This window comes from Vollenhovia emeryi, unplaced genomic scaffold (assembly GCF_000949405.1).
Source record: "Vollenhovia emeryi isolate VEMERY1.0 unplaced genomic scaffold, V.emery_V1.0 DF939227.1, whole genome shotgun sequence".
Classification (NCBI taxonomy): domain Eukaryota; kingdom Metazoa; phylum Arthropoda; class Insecta; order Hymenoptera; family Formicidae; genus Vollenhovia; species Vollenhovia emeryi.
This window is the reverse complement of record NW_011967139.1, coordinates 22,487-38,634: the sequence shown is the minus strand read 5'-3', so window position 1 is coordinate 38,634 and position 16,148 is coordinate 22,487. Positions and strand designations below refer to the sequence as shown.

At 39.1% G+C, this 16,148-nt stretch overlaps 1 protein-coding gene and 1 pseudogene across 5 annotated transcripts in view; both read left to right on the top strand.

Moving 5' to 3' along the window:
• LOC105560566 (synaptotagmin-7) overlaps window positions 1-4,088 on the top strand; it is a 219,939-nt gene extending 215,851 nt beyond the window's left edge. For all 5 annotated transcript variants that reach the window (XM_012009780.1, XM_012009778.1, XM_012009777.1 and 2 more), the window contains 3 exons: window positions 1,149-1,317; window positions 1,618-1,830; window positions 2,364-4,088. In XM_012009780.1, the coding sequence (XP_011865170.1) occupies window positions 1,149-1,317; window positions 1,618-1,830; window positions 2,364-2,464 (483 nt within the window). In that variant the 3' untranslated portion in view covers window positions 2,465-4,088. The remainder of the gene's footprint in view (window positions 1-1,148; window positions 1,318-1,617; window positions 1,831-2,363) is intronic.
• Window positions 4,089-13,928: 9,840 nt separating this feature from the next.
• The window catches only part of LOC105560605, a 6,675-nt pseudogene continuing 4,455 nt past the window's right edge, over window positions 13,929-16,148 (top strand).

Genomic DNA, 16,148 nt, shown 5'->3' with positions numbered 1-16,148 from the left:
TAAAAATTTGCTTCTGTAAAGCAGGAGCTTTTGCAAGATTACCAAGCAACAAAATGTTGTCTAAATTAACTCTGAGCTCTTTCGGAAAGCAATTCTTGAAGAATACTGCGAGAAGGAACTTCCGGCAATTGGTTTTCACACGCGCAAGCGGGCGGGAACACTTTTAATTTGTTAATTGTATCGGGGGACCACATAATAACATAATTCCAGTCCGATATCAATATTACCGGGCGGTGGATTAATCCTGCGCGCACAATAACACCGGGGGACACGCGCGTGTGATAATTCTATCCTATGCACACATTCATTTCCCAAGAGCAATTCGTGATACATGCCGGCGTTGCGAATCAGTCGTCGCGCGAATCTCACGCATCGCATACCGGCGTGTTTATATACGGAAAGATTAACATTACATCAGAATACCGTACGGACGTCCGTAATACGGCCGTGATAAAACAATTTAATAATAGCAACGGCGATGTAATAAAACACGTGATAATTTCGGACAGATAAACTTGCCTCGCGCGCGGAGCGCGATCGGCGGGTGAAATTTCCGAACGAGACCGTTCCGTCGTTCGCGCGAGGCGCGAACACATTCGTGCAATTCAGGGCGTGTTTATGCTGCAAAAATTTCGCATTTGCAATTTGCAACATATGATATCAATTAACTATTACGTCCGCACGTGATCACCCCCGACGGAATACTAATTATCTCGCGTTCGCCGCACGCCCTAATAAGAGACAAACGTGACGGAGGTATTAATGATAATGTAGCAAATGCTCTCCCCTTGCCCTAAAGAGATTGTACAATTTTTAATAAAGATGTGCAGAGAGAGAGAGAGAGAGAGAGAGAGAGAGAGAGAGAGAGAGAGAGGGGGGGGGGGCGAGCATCGAGAAAAACTTTTCGTCTCTATTTTGATTTCATTATATCTGAATGTGTTTACGAAACCGCACGTTGTTTGGCCATGGAATTAATAGTCTATGAAAATGATTTGAAACTTGTTAATACTCACATATAATGGGGCAAGATAATCTCTCTTGCCACCCCGTTAAGTTCTACATTTTGGAATCTCGTTCCGTTAATTAGTTTGACAATTGTTAACGAAACTTTAGTTATCAGCAATATCTCGCGGGTTTGTTTGTCATAGGTCGATCTATCCGAGAAACCGTCGTTTTGGAAGGCCCTTAAGCCGCCGGCTAAAGATAAATGCGGAGAACTCTTGTGCTCGCTGTGCTATCATCCGAGTAATTCCATATTGACGTTGACTCTCTTGAAGGCGAGGAATCTCAAAGCTAAGGATATCAACGGAAAATCAGGTAACGTTACGTTCACCGTTTCGTTCATGCATCCTCCGGTAAACCCCGCGGGCACTTATAAACACTTTCGAAAACTTATACACGTATAATATAATTGTACACTTTGATGCAGGTACATGCTCTTTTTTCTGAAGGAAACATTTAGAGTAGAATCTGCGCTGCGCAAATATCTTTTTTTTTGGGGGGGGGGGGCGATATTGTATTAAAGCGTATCTTGCGCGGCGACGCATTTTATTATATCCTTTCGCAATCGCGAGGACGGGAAACCGGGGTGGGTAATTAATTGATTAATAATTCCAGATCCGTACGTCAAAGTGTGGCTACAGTTTGGCGACAAGAGGATCGAGAAACGCAAGACTCCCATTTTCAAATGCACCTTGAATCCAGTATTTAACGAGGTATTCTCCTTTAACGTACCTTGGGAGAAGATCAGGGAATGCTCTTTGGACGTAATGGTGATGGATTTCGACAACATTGGACGAAACGAATTGATCGGCCGAATTCAGCTCGCAGGTATTTTAAACTTCTCGATAACGCGTCGTCAAGTGTGAAAATCTCTTACCACCGGCCTATCTAAAGTAACGAATTGCCGAGCTAAGATTCTGAAGTTTCTTAATTACAATTGGGGGCAAACACGCCCAACTCCAGAATATCGGCAGCTTTTTATTTCCGTTTTGATTTCTGAATGATAATTACGATACCATTGAGAATAGGCTGAAAGCTGAGTGTAACATATTTCATTGGCTTTTCGGAATTTTTTAAATTGCCATTCGTCTCACCGTCGGGTTTGTCAAGTTGCGTTAGCGCATCCTGCATAGCTATGAGATATGTTGCACGCCCGAAGCGAAACTGTTTAGAATTTCAATAGCTGCGCGATGTAACTCGTACCCGGGACTTTAACGGAGCTCCAGGTCCTTTTTGCGCTTAAGTAGCCGAACGTTTCGGCGCGTAATCAAGTAACCGTTGTAACAAAAACGTCCTGGAAACCGATAGCAAATTGAAATTGGAGATCGGCGTGCAGATGTACGACGTAACTTCCTTTCCAGGAAAAAATGGAAGCGGCGCGAGCGAGACGAAACATTGGCAGGACATGATCACAAAGCCGAGGCAGACCATTGTGCAGTGGCATCGCTTGAAGCCCGAGTAAAGGACACGCTCACCCTGATCGACGACAAATGATATTCTGTCTGGGCGGATTCCTCCCCCTCGGGGGCGCGTCGCCCGTCAAAGTTAACGTTAACGAGACAACTCTCTTTTTTTTTTGCTCCTCTTTTGCTCGATATCCTCCACCCGCAACCGATCTCGACGAGAGTCCACCGTATACCCCTCCGACGACTGTACAATATTCCCTCCGCATCGCGCGGGGCACTCTTAGCGACGCTGGTCGTCGGGGAGCAGTGCCGGTTACAGTGTTAAATCGCGATTAGGGATCCGAGGCGTTATCGCCCGTTGTTGAGCTATCGTCGCGCACTAACTAGCAACGATCGTGACGAATCGCCGTTATCGTTGTTGGTATAACGACAAACCTTCAATCTGTCGGGCGTTTCTTCGGCCGTGCGATCGAGCGTTGTAAACGCGTTGTTCGATGCGACCGGGCATTAGGCGATAAGAGCGACGGGATGCGCCGGCACCTTGAAGAAATTAATCGTCGACGGCGGCCAGTCCGCGTCCACGAGAGGAGGGACGACAAGCGGCTACGGAGAGAAGACTCAGTCTTCCGTCGTAGCGCAATCGGGCGGCCACCCCGGGCACTCAGAGATGCCCGTTCTCCTTATTTTCACCCTCTTCTTCTCCCCTCGTCCTCTTCTCCCTGTCCGTGTCCGCCTCGTCGCCGCCCGGTGCGGTGTTTAACGACACGTGATCTACGAAGGATAAATTATACCGCGGGTAAAATCGGCCGTTCGCATCCAGGACGAGCTCAAATTTCGCGCGAGCGTCTGATGGACGTTTGACCTCTTTAGAGCGCGTACATCCCGTAGGCGTTTCGCGAGGCTTTTGTCTCTCATCGTTCGAGTTTACACGCGCTTGAGATCATATCGGAATTGGGGGACGTAAAAATCAAAGGGGCAAGTAGACGGACGGAGATACGCGTCGAGTTCTTCGACAAAGTAAGAACGGTATTTTTATGGAGAAAACATTCGCGTTATTATTAATACGGTTGACAGATTAGTGTGATAGCTTTTGTCGGAGCTCGTACATCGGAGATTTGCGTATGGCACGGAAGTATCGCTGGTGTCGATCAAAAGCGATAAAGCAATACGATCGGCATACGTTACGTATCGCTCTCTTTCACTTGCTCCTTGGACTGTCTCATTGGAGAGAATTATCTCGCGTCGAATGGAACCTGAACTGCAAAAGTCGACGAGCTTTCTAAGACAATGAATAATACCTACTTGCGCGCAATGGCGATGTTACAAATTCGTATTCAAGGCGTTTATATTTCTATTAAACGTTATTACGTGTTAAGATATATTGCGTGACCAGGATCTGCCGCGAGACTTATCGTTTATATAACCGAACCTTCGTTATAGGAGTTGAAACTTCCGTGCAAACGTGCTATAACAAACGGCAAACGGATCTGCACGAGTCTGCTTTAATTTGGGTATAATTTGCTTGCACTTTTGCATCCGCGTCCTCAAAGTTGCCTACGACAAATTTCCCGGAGGTTTGCTCCTCTTTTCCCTGGGACATTCCTCCAACGAAATTTCTTAAGGCCTGTGCCCACAATGCTAGAACTTGGTCCAAGTTCGGGTTTCGAGAAATGTGCGGTCAATCAACTTGCAGCTATTCCATAAAAAGCGGCAAGTTGACTGGCTACACATTTCTCGGAACTAGAACTTGGGCCAAGCATCGTGGACGCGGGCCTTCTCGTTAATGGCTTATTTACATCATAGTATAACTAACTGTCCACTCCGTCATTTGTTTCGTTTCGCGTCGATCCCTTCTGCGCATCCGACATTGTTCCGGGCAGTCCAGTGAGAGAAAAGTTGTATGCGTGGCTTTGATGAGTACGTGTACGCACACACACATCGCTGGATCTTGCATGGCGGGATACCGCGTGATCGGGACCGCAAAGATCAACGGGGCCGGCAGAGTGTGGACCTACTAGTTATACTGTGATTAACATTTTTAGGTATACGACGGCTTAGGGCAAAATCGAAATTACGGCCATTACGTTTGTGAATAAATTAAAGAGATTACAAATCGTTTTTTAAACCTTGTCGTTTCGGACATGGAGAAACCTAAAACGACTTCAATTTGACAATATAAATTTTATAAAGCTTTGAAACGTTGATTCATACTGATTTGTATAAAAAAAAAGTAATAACAGCCTTTTCTGCGCTACCTTAAACAGATATAAATTCTGAAAGTTTTAGCTTTGATATTTCCGATTGTTCTAGCTTTCGATGGATCTGAATGCCATTTGGAATTCCGAATCCGGATATCTCCCTCGTCCCGTTTGCAGTAAAATCATATTTAGTTTTTCCGAGGTAAACATTGTGGTTCAATGATTCAGACGGTTTAGAGGGCTGCACGCATGTAATAATTGCATATTTTGTCCAAGACTCAAAACGCATTGAGGGAACTTTGCATCTCTTTTACTTTTAATCATTTCTGAATAATTTCGGGAACCTACGTTCATCGAGCAAGCATACACTCGCTGTGTACGTGAAAAGACGTTAGCGATAAAGTATATAGTAGCCCTCGCAATTGCATCGGGACCTACATCCAACGTGGCTTTTGGAATTACTTTGCTAACAAAGTTTTGAAATTGAGCGCGCGACCCTATCGGAACCACCTCGCTTACAGGTTGTAGATACGCACAGCCGATCACTTTTAGGGACAAGCCGATTTGAGTGGATTTTAGGAGTTAACTTCGGCTGCAAATTACTTTGGCTCTACGTTGCGATCGCGTTTCTGCCATTTTTTTCACGGAGGTACGTTCTACGACTGTTACTTTCGACGTATACGTGCAATTGTTGAAATAAGAGTTAGATCCGCGGAAAACACGGATGCTGGCAGAAAAAAAAACAAATACAGGTTACTACAGTAGCTTCCGACGTTGATGTTCGTGATGTAGGACGCTTTGAGAGTGCAACAAAAAACGAACGGGCGAAATAATAAGTAATAATTCTGTTACTACCAGAGCGCGCCCCTCCCGGCAAAGGGCGAAACATTTCGAGATAGGGAGTAAGCGGTATCTTCGTAGGGATGGGCATTGATCGGTGACTGATCAGTTCCACCGATTGTCACGGACAACCAATCGTTTTAATCGTGAAGCGATCGTTAAAAATGTAACAGGCGCCCCTAAAGAGATTTCATTTAAACGAAATAGTGACGTATGCGAGATAAGTGAATGAAACGGCAGTTGATGAATTTTTGTGTGACTCTGCACTCGCGAATTTTGGGATTTCACTCGGCTGAAACGGGGTAGTTGGGCAGCAACTCGACATGCTTGGTATGCACGTGCAGGCGTACCACTAGATTCAACGAATTAACTTCAATCGCGAGTTGTTATTCAACTATTGGGGCCTGCAGTAATTCATTCATATGTGAAGTTCGAGGAGTTATTCCAGTACCCCATTGACGCGCGGCGCGGATTAAACTAGGAAAATCTAAATCCGTCAGCAACTGATTTACGGAGAGCGGAGAAATTAGTTCGTATCGATACGATCAATCGGTTTCGCCCGTCCCTGCCCTCCGGTTCGTTACGCTTCTACGGCTAGCGTTGCTCGTGATTATCCGCGGATGACTCGCATGAATCTCCCGTTCGCGCGACTCCTGATTATCACCGAAGAAGGGCCCGGTAAGGGAGAGGCGTTGATTAACTCTAAGTGCGATTCCTTGGAAATGTTGACGCGCCGAAGTGCGACGGATGCACCCCGCACATCGAGGGGAAGGGGAGGGGAAGAAAGGAGGTAATGTTACGTTATACCTGATAGTCTGCTGTTGTTAACAATAATATAGAAACACGAGTCCAAATTCACGCGCGAATTTGCTCGGCACGCTCGCAGAGTGTGCGCCGTTAATGTAAAAAAAAAGTCAAGAAAAAGAAAAAAATGCTAAAGAAGACGGACGATCCACGTTGTGTTTAAACCGAGTTTCACGTTGAGCGTCGCTCGCGGATCCAACAAGTTTGTCGGCGGAAAGTGTCCGTCGTTAGCGCGACTTACACCGCAGAGGAGAGCCAGCCGAACCGAGATTGCTGCTCGCCGGGACAAGAGCGTCCGACTGGCATAATACCCGGGACTTAACGACGCAGCTTCCTTAAAGAAAAAGAAAAAAAGAATGGACGGAGGAAGACTGTTCGTGCCCTCTTAATTACGTTCGCCCTTTCAGCTCTTCGCTCGCCACTCGAGTCGAGACGACGCTGGCCAACGCCAAAGGTCATACAAACTCGCGAGCTCGTGCATCGTGCGTGTCGCGATCGACGTGGACTCTCCCTCGAAAAGTTTCGAACGCGAGCGACGTTTCTCCGCGTACGAACGATTCGCCGGGATACCGCGAATATCAGGATATCGCGAGATTGCGGTAGGAAACCGAGAGCACGTTTCTTTCTTACGTGTACATTTGTGATGAGGGGTAAAGAGAGAGAGAGAGAGAGAGAGAGAGAGAGAGAGAGAGAGAGAGAGAGAGAGAGAGAGAGGTGCCGTTATTAAAGAACTTATCTATGTACTCCCCGCCCCCCTTCCCGATAAATTCCACCCTGCTCCCTCACCTCAACGTACCCCATTTTACCGTACCCCATTTCCCGCACCTTCCTTTTGCAATCGCGACAGATATATATATACCCCGGAAATATTTTTACATTTTAAGCGTTACATTTGGATCGAAGGTGTTGCCGATTTTTCGTAATTACAATAGTCTTCTACCGCGCACGCGGAAGAGAGGGGATACCGTAGCGAGATTAGCGAAGAAAAAAACAAAAACAAAAACACGGAGCGAGTATAAAATAGACTATTATACACACACGCACACACACACACACACACACACACACACACACACACACACACACACACACACACACACACACACACACACACACACACATATGCATATATACGTATGTGCGCGCGCGTGTATGTATACACATGTGCACGCATGCACATACACGTGTATGTGAACACGCAACATGTGAGTAAATGGTTATACTGGTATATTATTATGCGGAAGTATCGAGTAGCACGAGGATTAGATTAATATTTGTATGTCGTAGCCTGTATACATTGTATATAAGATACAGAGTGTTTCCCGGTTTACGTATCACGTTAAAATGATGGTATATAAGCATGGGTGCTTCGAAGTTCGTTACCGTGGGAATTTAGCAGAGAGAGCGCGCCCCCTTCCCCTCCCCCCCCCCCCTCCACCTTTTCCCTCCTCTATTGTTGAATACCGTGAAATACAGTAGGATCGTTCCTAGCATTTATCCGCGTGTTACACAGGGTGTTAAAAGCGTTAAAAGATATATACGATCCCCTTTCTCTCAGTCGCCCTCGAGTTCGGTACATGCACTTCGAAGTTGTCCCCTTCATACCCTTCGTTATGCTTGAGCTGGAATTTTCACGGTCGACCTGCGAATTCGACGGCAAAATGTTGATCCGTCACGTATCTTTCACGTCATTTGCTTCTTCTTCTCTCGGACTCGGTTCTAATCCACCCGATCTCTTGATTTCGCCGAGAACACAAATGCGAGGAAACAATAAATGCGATCGATTGAGGCGCTTTTGTATCGTTTGTCCCTTGAGAATAGCAATCTCCCCGGCCATTTCTTGAACGATCATAATATGTGAAGTTATATTATAACAAGGTGCCAAAAGAATATATACACGTAAGATCACTCTTCAATCACGTCATGCATACGCATTTTAACAGAGGCAAAGTGATAATTACGCGTAGCGCGATTCGATTAAGGAAATAAGATGTATTTGCATTTCGATCTTTTGTACACGAATAACTCACGATGTACAGAGTAGAATAATGATCTGCACGTAGCAAGGCGACGTTAATTCCGATGTACGTTCGTTGTTGTTCAGGTAAATTTGCATTTCTGCTTGAGTTACGCACTGCTCTCCGGTCAATCTTTCTTTCTCTACATAGATGTATACATTTTTTGCGCTATAATATGGATATACATATATATTATACTCGAAGTGTGGACGCGAGTGAATAAAAATTTGCCTAAACCTCCCACAATGGGATAATTCAATAAACTGCAGCCGGTCTGGCTGGGAAGTTAAATGTATTTTTAGGTTTTGCTCCGAGTAATTTGATTTGGAACAGCATCGATTTATTGGAAGCTGCATTTCTCACAATTGGTCAATCGGTCTCGCATATGACAAGTCGTTCGCGGGCAAAATTTCGTCGCGTTAACAATCGCTCCGAATAACGCGCTTTTTCCAGAGCGCGACTCTAAAAGTCTCTTGGAATAGTTTGGACACGGTGGAGACGTGGCCGCTGCCAGACTCGTAAGACATCACTTGAGAAATCGCCAAAACTTATTGACACACGAATGCCAGTTTCTACCCCCCCCCCCCCCACATCTCAACACCTAGCGTTACTTCGGCTTTCCGTGAGATCATAACTCAATTAATTTCAGCGTAGACTCATTTGCAGTTTTCCCATCGTCCTCTCCAACGTCTCCATAACCCGTCATATTTCTTGACAGCCATACCTGTTTCTTTCTCCCATCGTCTGATCTTTACATTACCATGGTTTTAACGTTTGTTATAGACTGGGTTGAACGTGTAATGTTTAAGTACTTAGTGTAAAGCGAAATGTCGTGTGTACTAGGCATACTAATCCGTATCGTGATACATATATGTCGAAGCGTAGTCATAGTATACAACATAGTTGACGACAAGTTGAAAGGGTGGTTAAACAAGTGGTGAAGTGATTGTGGCAAACATGCCGGAGACGTTCGATGTTCGACCTTATGTTTGCGCAGGCTTGCAAAATATATTAATTCTAAGTACTTTAGGGTGACGGAGGAGGAAGGAAGTATCGAGAGTACTAGCGAATAGTGTATGCGATAGTACGAAGTGGAAAGTGACGTGGGCCTTATATCATGGATTACCTCAATTGTAAGCAGCTTAAAAATGCAATTTCTTGCACGTGATGATGTCAAAACTGATGATTTCAAACGAAAAATGTACCGTGATTCGTACTAGATACTAATAAAGGAGCCATTTTACCTTCCGATAGTGGTTCGCTGTTGCACGACGTTTCCTTCTGAGAGAGCATATTGTAGTATCGAGCCCAGAAATCAAGGACTCGTCAATTCTCTCTTTGCATTCGATTAATTTTTATACCTGTTTCGATATTATCCGAGCGACGCACAAGTCAAGATCAATAGAAACCAAATTATTCCCCGAATCCTTTTCCTTTCCATTGTCAGTAAAATACTCGAGAAAGATTGTTGCAATTTTTCAGACAAGTTTCGGAATTTACATTTAACTTAGTTAAACTTTCAAAAGTAAAACTTTATTTAGAATTGATATAAAACTAGCGGAAGAACATGGTTCCGTTTTTTTTCTCCCTGAAATTTAACTCGCGACAAGGTTTTTTCGGATAATATCGTAACAAAGTAAAGTTATATAGAAATTTACTATATGGTGTATGGAAATTTACACACCGTTTGATTTTAATTTAGACAAATTTAGCTGCAAATCGGACAAGCGATTCATTTCTTCTAGAAAATGTTATGATTGTTAAAACAGCTCATCGAGCGCAAAATGTTAAATGTTGTTTGACGAAGGACACATTCCTTCAAAAATTGTAATGCCTAAGCAAAATGACTACTTAGTCATCCAGAGCGACGCCGGAAAAAAATGCTTATCCACATTAATTATATCTCGATAAATAAACTTCTTATAGCAGTTTGCAATTGTATTTGTTTTCAAATCTTCTGTCTGTTGCGTGTATATCAAATTTTGGATGTAACGATCTTATGAATTTTCAGCGTTCTAAAAGCGTCTCCCCCTCAAACACAAATATAAATTTTGTTAAGCTGATAATGAATATAATTTTTCCATTCAACAATTAATTTTCGTTGTCCACTGAAATATCAGTAAATTCAACATGTATTTCTACTTGTATTTTAGAAAAATTTTAATTAATAAACGCCAAAGTTTTGTCGATTTCGAGAATTTGTCTAAAATAGCCTTGTGTTTTGCTATCATTTGCTCGCGATGACAGACAATGATCGAAGCGTGGTGCACTTGTGTGTCAATGTTACTTTAAGAAATATGTGGATTAGCATTGTTTCTCCACGGCCCCTTTTAATCTCCGTCAAATAACAAGCTCTGCGACAGTGAACCAGCAACATATCTCTGCATACGTGTATGTACATATATATATCGTAAGTGTTAAGTCAATGCACAATTATGTAGGCACATCAGCGAGCGCCGATGGATGCAATCAATTTTTCGTGTATGGATCATAAGCTTATCGGAACGTTGGGGAAAGTGATTTAAGCCTGTATCAGACTACGAATTGAGATCGAGATTAGATTGAAATTTGACCAATTAGAGTAATAGTCACTAAACATGAGATTAGCAAACTTTGTTCTGATTGGCCAAATTTCAATCTAATCTCAATCACAATCCGTAGTCTGATACGGGCTTTAGCAGGATCGATTCGGAGATTCGGTATTGTAATTAATAGCTTCCGATCCGTCTGTGTTGTTTCAAAAACGCGTAAATACGAGTAGCGAGCGCCGCAGAGAAAGAAGAATGAACAAATGAATTGTTTGAAAAGAGTGCAGATATAAAGATTCTATTCTTGAAATCCGTGTCGCGTTTTGTGTACATCCTCCTGAGACCTGACGCTGCATTTTTAGTGACATGCATGTTTAATATCGTTTCGATACATAGTTTAGGATCCCAAGAAGTAGTAATAATTTAGCGTACTTGTAAGTTTTAGCTTATTTATTTTTATAGCATATAATAGACATTATACTTTTCTTAAGACAGTTATGCCAAAATGCATGTGTATCATCCCAATATAGTGTCATACGTTACATGGTGTAAATATAAATATTGAGGGCCAGTTTCGCAAACTGTCGGTTAACTGCTAACCGAAGATTAATTGCTTCTCTGTCTCTTCTTAGATAATAAGATAGAAAAAGATTAAGAGTTGACTGAACTCTGGTTAACAGTTAACCGACGTTTGTGAAACTGGTGCTTAGGCAGCAAAGTTGAATTATTACATACATTGTTTAAATGTATTTCATTACATATTGTTATATGCTTTTACCCACTAACGAGAGAGAAAGAGAGGGGGGGGGGGCAAGAAAAATAAAAAAACAGAGCGAATAAAAGGAATACTTAATACTGTTGTAAATTATACGATTTCTAACGTGTTGATTGCAAAAGTTATGTTTGCATACCTTTACTGTTACACGTCACCTCCGTTGCTAAGAAAAATGTGGCAGTTTCATAAGCCGTTCAAATTTTTATACAGCCAGTGCGTGGGAAATAAATTGTCTGTTAACCATGCAAGGACAAAAATGTGATGTATAGGATACGCTGAGTCTCGGGAGGATACATTAAATCCGAATTCGTTTTATGACTGGATACATAAATCATTTTGGCTGTTTCTTTCCCCTTATTGCTACCTAAAACCGCGCATACGTGTCGTAACAGCGCGGTAACATTATTACTGGAGGTAACTTGAACACAATACTAAGAAACAAATTGTATATCCCTACAATAAAGACCTAAGCCTTTACCTGTATATAGTACATGTTCTTTCAACAGCTCTTCTCTGCACAAAACTAGTATATATATATTTCTATATATATATATATATATCACAGCCTATGCACTAAGATTGTAAAAGAAAGATTCGTAAATGGTTAATAAAATAAGCAACAATATTTTATTGATACAATACGTATAACTGCTAAAAGTTAATAACCAGTACTAGATCGTAAATTAAATAGTTGATAGAGTTAAATAAACATCTAATGATGATTTATGGAACAATAGCATACATTGTTTAGCCACGTTTACATAGTTCGTTTGCATATCGGTATGGACTAATATTGTTAATCTTTCCATTTGATCATGACTGATAAATTATATGCTTACTTTCTGTAACATTCTTTGTATAAGACATACATAGGTAGCACATAGATGTCGACTAATTCATTATTTTTATCATTAGTGAAATTATAAAATTCTTTTCACTTTTTTAGTTCTTAAATAAGAATTTTGATATTATTTTATAATGATGAATCTTGGAACATTTCTTTATGGTCTTCCGATTTTTATGAATATACGTAGGTGCATAAAAAAATATGAGCGTATGACATCTTAATTAAAGTAACGTGAGTTGCCGGAAACAATCATTCAAGAATTATTTAAATTTATGTTGCATGACTATTTATAAACTGTTTAGCATTTTGTTAATCATTTCCTTCAATTTATGTATGCATCATGTAGTGGATTCGATTTTCAATTTAAATTCGCTCTTCTTCAATTTTGAATTAAAATTTTGTTGATTTAAATTTCGGAGGTTTCACGATTTACATTACATTATATTATATCATTAAAATTTTTTATAAACAATTTACATTTATAAAACACGGCAACTATAAAATAAATTGTATTATGTCTCGTATTGCAGCTGTATTATTGAAAAAAGGCATATGATTGCATATATGGTTTTTGCTCTTTCATTAATAATAATCGATTAATATTTAAATATACTTATAAAAAATTGAATTCTATACTAAAATTGAATTTATTTATTTTTATGATTTATACGAAGAAGATAATGTTTTAGAGTTTCACTTCACATACACCGGCGCGCGTTAAAAATTTTTTCATACATACATATTACATATAACTCAACGTATTTATACATATATGTAATTGTAATTGTACATAATTGTATATTATTACAATCATAGTTTATAATATTAAGTTAATCTGTAGTGACTTACTGTTAATTCAAACTTTTCGCCATCTCGAAACTATTTCGGGATGAATTTTCAATACGAGAAAGCCTGATACGCGGTCGTCGGCAGCAAGTCGTACTAGTGCTAGTGACAGCAATCCTTCGGTTGAAGCCACCATATGTGTATGAAGGTATTCTAACCGATATTATTTATCGAGAGCTGCGATTGTGAGAATTATACATATAGATAAGCATATAATATTACTACAACTTGAGTTTGCATACATTTTTCCCAATTATAGAGAATGTTGTTTTAACAACCATAGCCATTTTCTCCATGTAGTTTAATATATTAATATATTTAATCACAAATCTGGAATTATGTTTCTTTCAAGTCCAAAGTTTATCCTCTATCTCCCTTTCTTTCTTCTTCTTTCTCATTCTCTTTTTCTTCCATCTCTCTCTCTCTCTCTCTCTCTCTCTCTCTCTCTCTCTCTCTCTCTTTCTCATTTCCTTATCTAATTTAGTATTATTATATTTAAGACTTTATAAACAATTTGCGCAGCAAAAATAGTTAAAATTATTATAATTTTTATCATACATATAAATATATATTATACCTTCGTTGTATTATTCCCCATATTATTACGTGGTGAAATTGATGCATGTCATTGCATATAATATATGTTTACACAGTCATCTTTACGATGCAGGATTACATTCATTTCCTGTTTAATAAAGCACAAGTAGACCCCACGAAGCTGATTGAGTTGCATCGACATAAGAAAGGTGACAACGATTCCAAGTGTTCCTATACTTTCGTTTTGTGTTGTGCTGCTAAAATATAATTATTTACGTTAACTTTGTTATAATAGTATTAAACTAAAATTAATAATACGTTGATAAACAAGATGACAATTGATCCAGCCAAATCGATTCCTGCATTTTACGCAGGACAAAGTATACTTTTGACAGGTCCGACAGGATTTCTGGGTAAAGTATTTATCGAAAAGATATTACGATCTTGTCCAGATGTTCGTGAAATATTTCTATTGTTGCGTCCGAAAAAAGGACTAAGTATTAATCAGAGACTAGAAGAAATGCTAGATTTACCGGTAAGTTAGATGTAAGAAAAGAAACTTTTTAAATAATGCACAACAACGAGTTTCTATAATATTTTTTAAATATCATCATATTTAATTATGTTTCTAATAAAATAATTTTTTTTATAAATGCGTTTGCAAATGTCAGCACTAAAGAAAGTTATTTTTAATAACAATAAGATGTTGCAAATAATCCACAACAAAATGTTAAACTTATTTGAAAGATAATGTTATTTCAAAAGCTATTGTCCAATTTACTCTTGCATTGTAAAGTATTAAAAATATGTTTAGAATTATTAGTATAATAAAAACGTTTTTATAAAATATAATGTTTTCGTTTTAGTTATGGGAAAGATTGCGTAACGAGCGGCCTTCTAGTTTTGAGAAATTAGTTCCGATTTCTGGCAATCTTAATGAGAAGGGATTAAATTTGTCGGCTGCGGACAGAAAAATACTAACTGAAAGAGTGACTATAATAATTCATGCAGCGGCGAGTGTAAGATTTAACAATAGTTTAAAATATGCCATATTTTCCAATACTAGAGCAACAAGAGACGTTTGTATTTTAGCTCAAAGTATGAAGAGTTTAAAAGTAAGTAATTTTTACTCAAAAAGGATAATTGAGGTTGTGCATTATATTCAGTAATAATTTATTGCGTATATGTATACATATGTATATTTTTCGGATCATGTTTTGCACATCAAAGTATATTTTAATTACAAATTTTTTTTCAAGTACTTATTTTACGTCATATTTTTTAAATTTAATAAAAGTTTAAACAATATAAATTTGAAAGAAGTGGGCATGGTTTGAATATCACTTATCACAATATCAATATCACAATTATGTATCAATGTTTGTAATATAAAGCAATTATACATATGCATTGTTGGATACAAATTTTTATATGCTGCAGAAAATTGAAAAGAGATTTTTCTTATCTGTTAAAGGCATTAGTGTATGTTAGTACAGCATTTGCACATGTGAATGTGCCTGTCATTGAAGAAAAAGTGTATCCTCCTACAGCAGATTGGCAGAAGATAATTAAAATAACCGAATCATTGGATGAGCATACTTTAAACATTTTTACAGCTAAGTAAGTTATGATTGAGAATCATGATTGCAAATTTTATATAGTTAGATATGTTTTCAAAATAATTATATTATTATATTTATACTAGCTTTTAAACTATCTGGACTTCTTATATCTAGTTATCACAGTGTTAAGGTCCTAGAATGGATTTTTCTTTTCTTTTATGAATTTTTTATTCGCATTGTACTTTAATGTAATTTAATGTAATTTCATGTAATTTTATTTAAATTTTTAATATTGTTTACACTTGAAATTACGTACAGATGCTTGGATTACTCTCCCAATACGTATATTTTTTCGAAAAATCTTGGAGAAAGTATAATACAAGAATATTCTTCCTCTTTACCTTGTCTGATTATAAGACCTTCCATGGGTACGTAGCGTTTTAATATTTAAAAATAAACTTTTATTTTGATATTATGAAGTATTTCTTTTAATGTTATGCAATATTTGTACCTTCTGCTTTACATTTTATATTGTTATAAAATATAATAGCTATGCTATAGTTATACTATAGTTAGAATATAACTTCTTGTGAAAATAATAAAGAAGTTTTTAAAATAGAAAGAAAATTGCATACATATTTTAAGTTTTAATATATTTCAAAAATAAAATTATTTTTATTTATGTAATAATACATTCTCTCTCTCTCTCTCTCTCTCTCTCTCTCTCTCTCTCTCTCTCTCTCTCTCTCTCTGTGTCTGTTTCCCTCTCTCTAAGTTTTTACTAC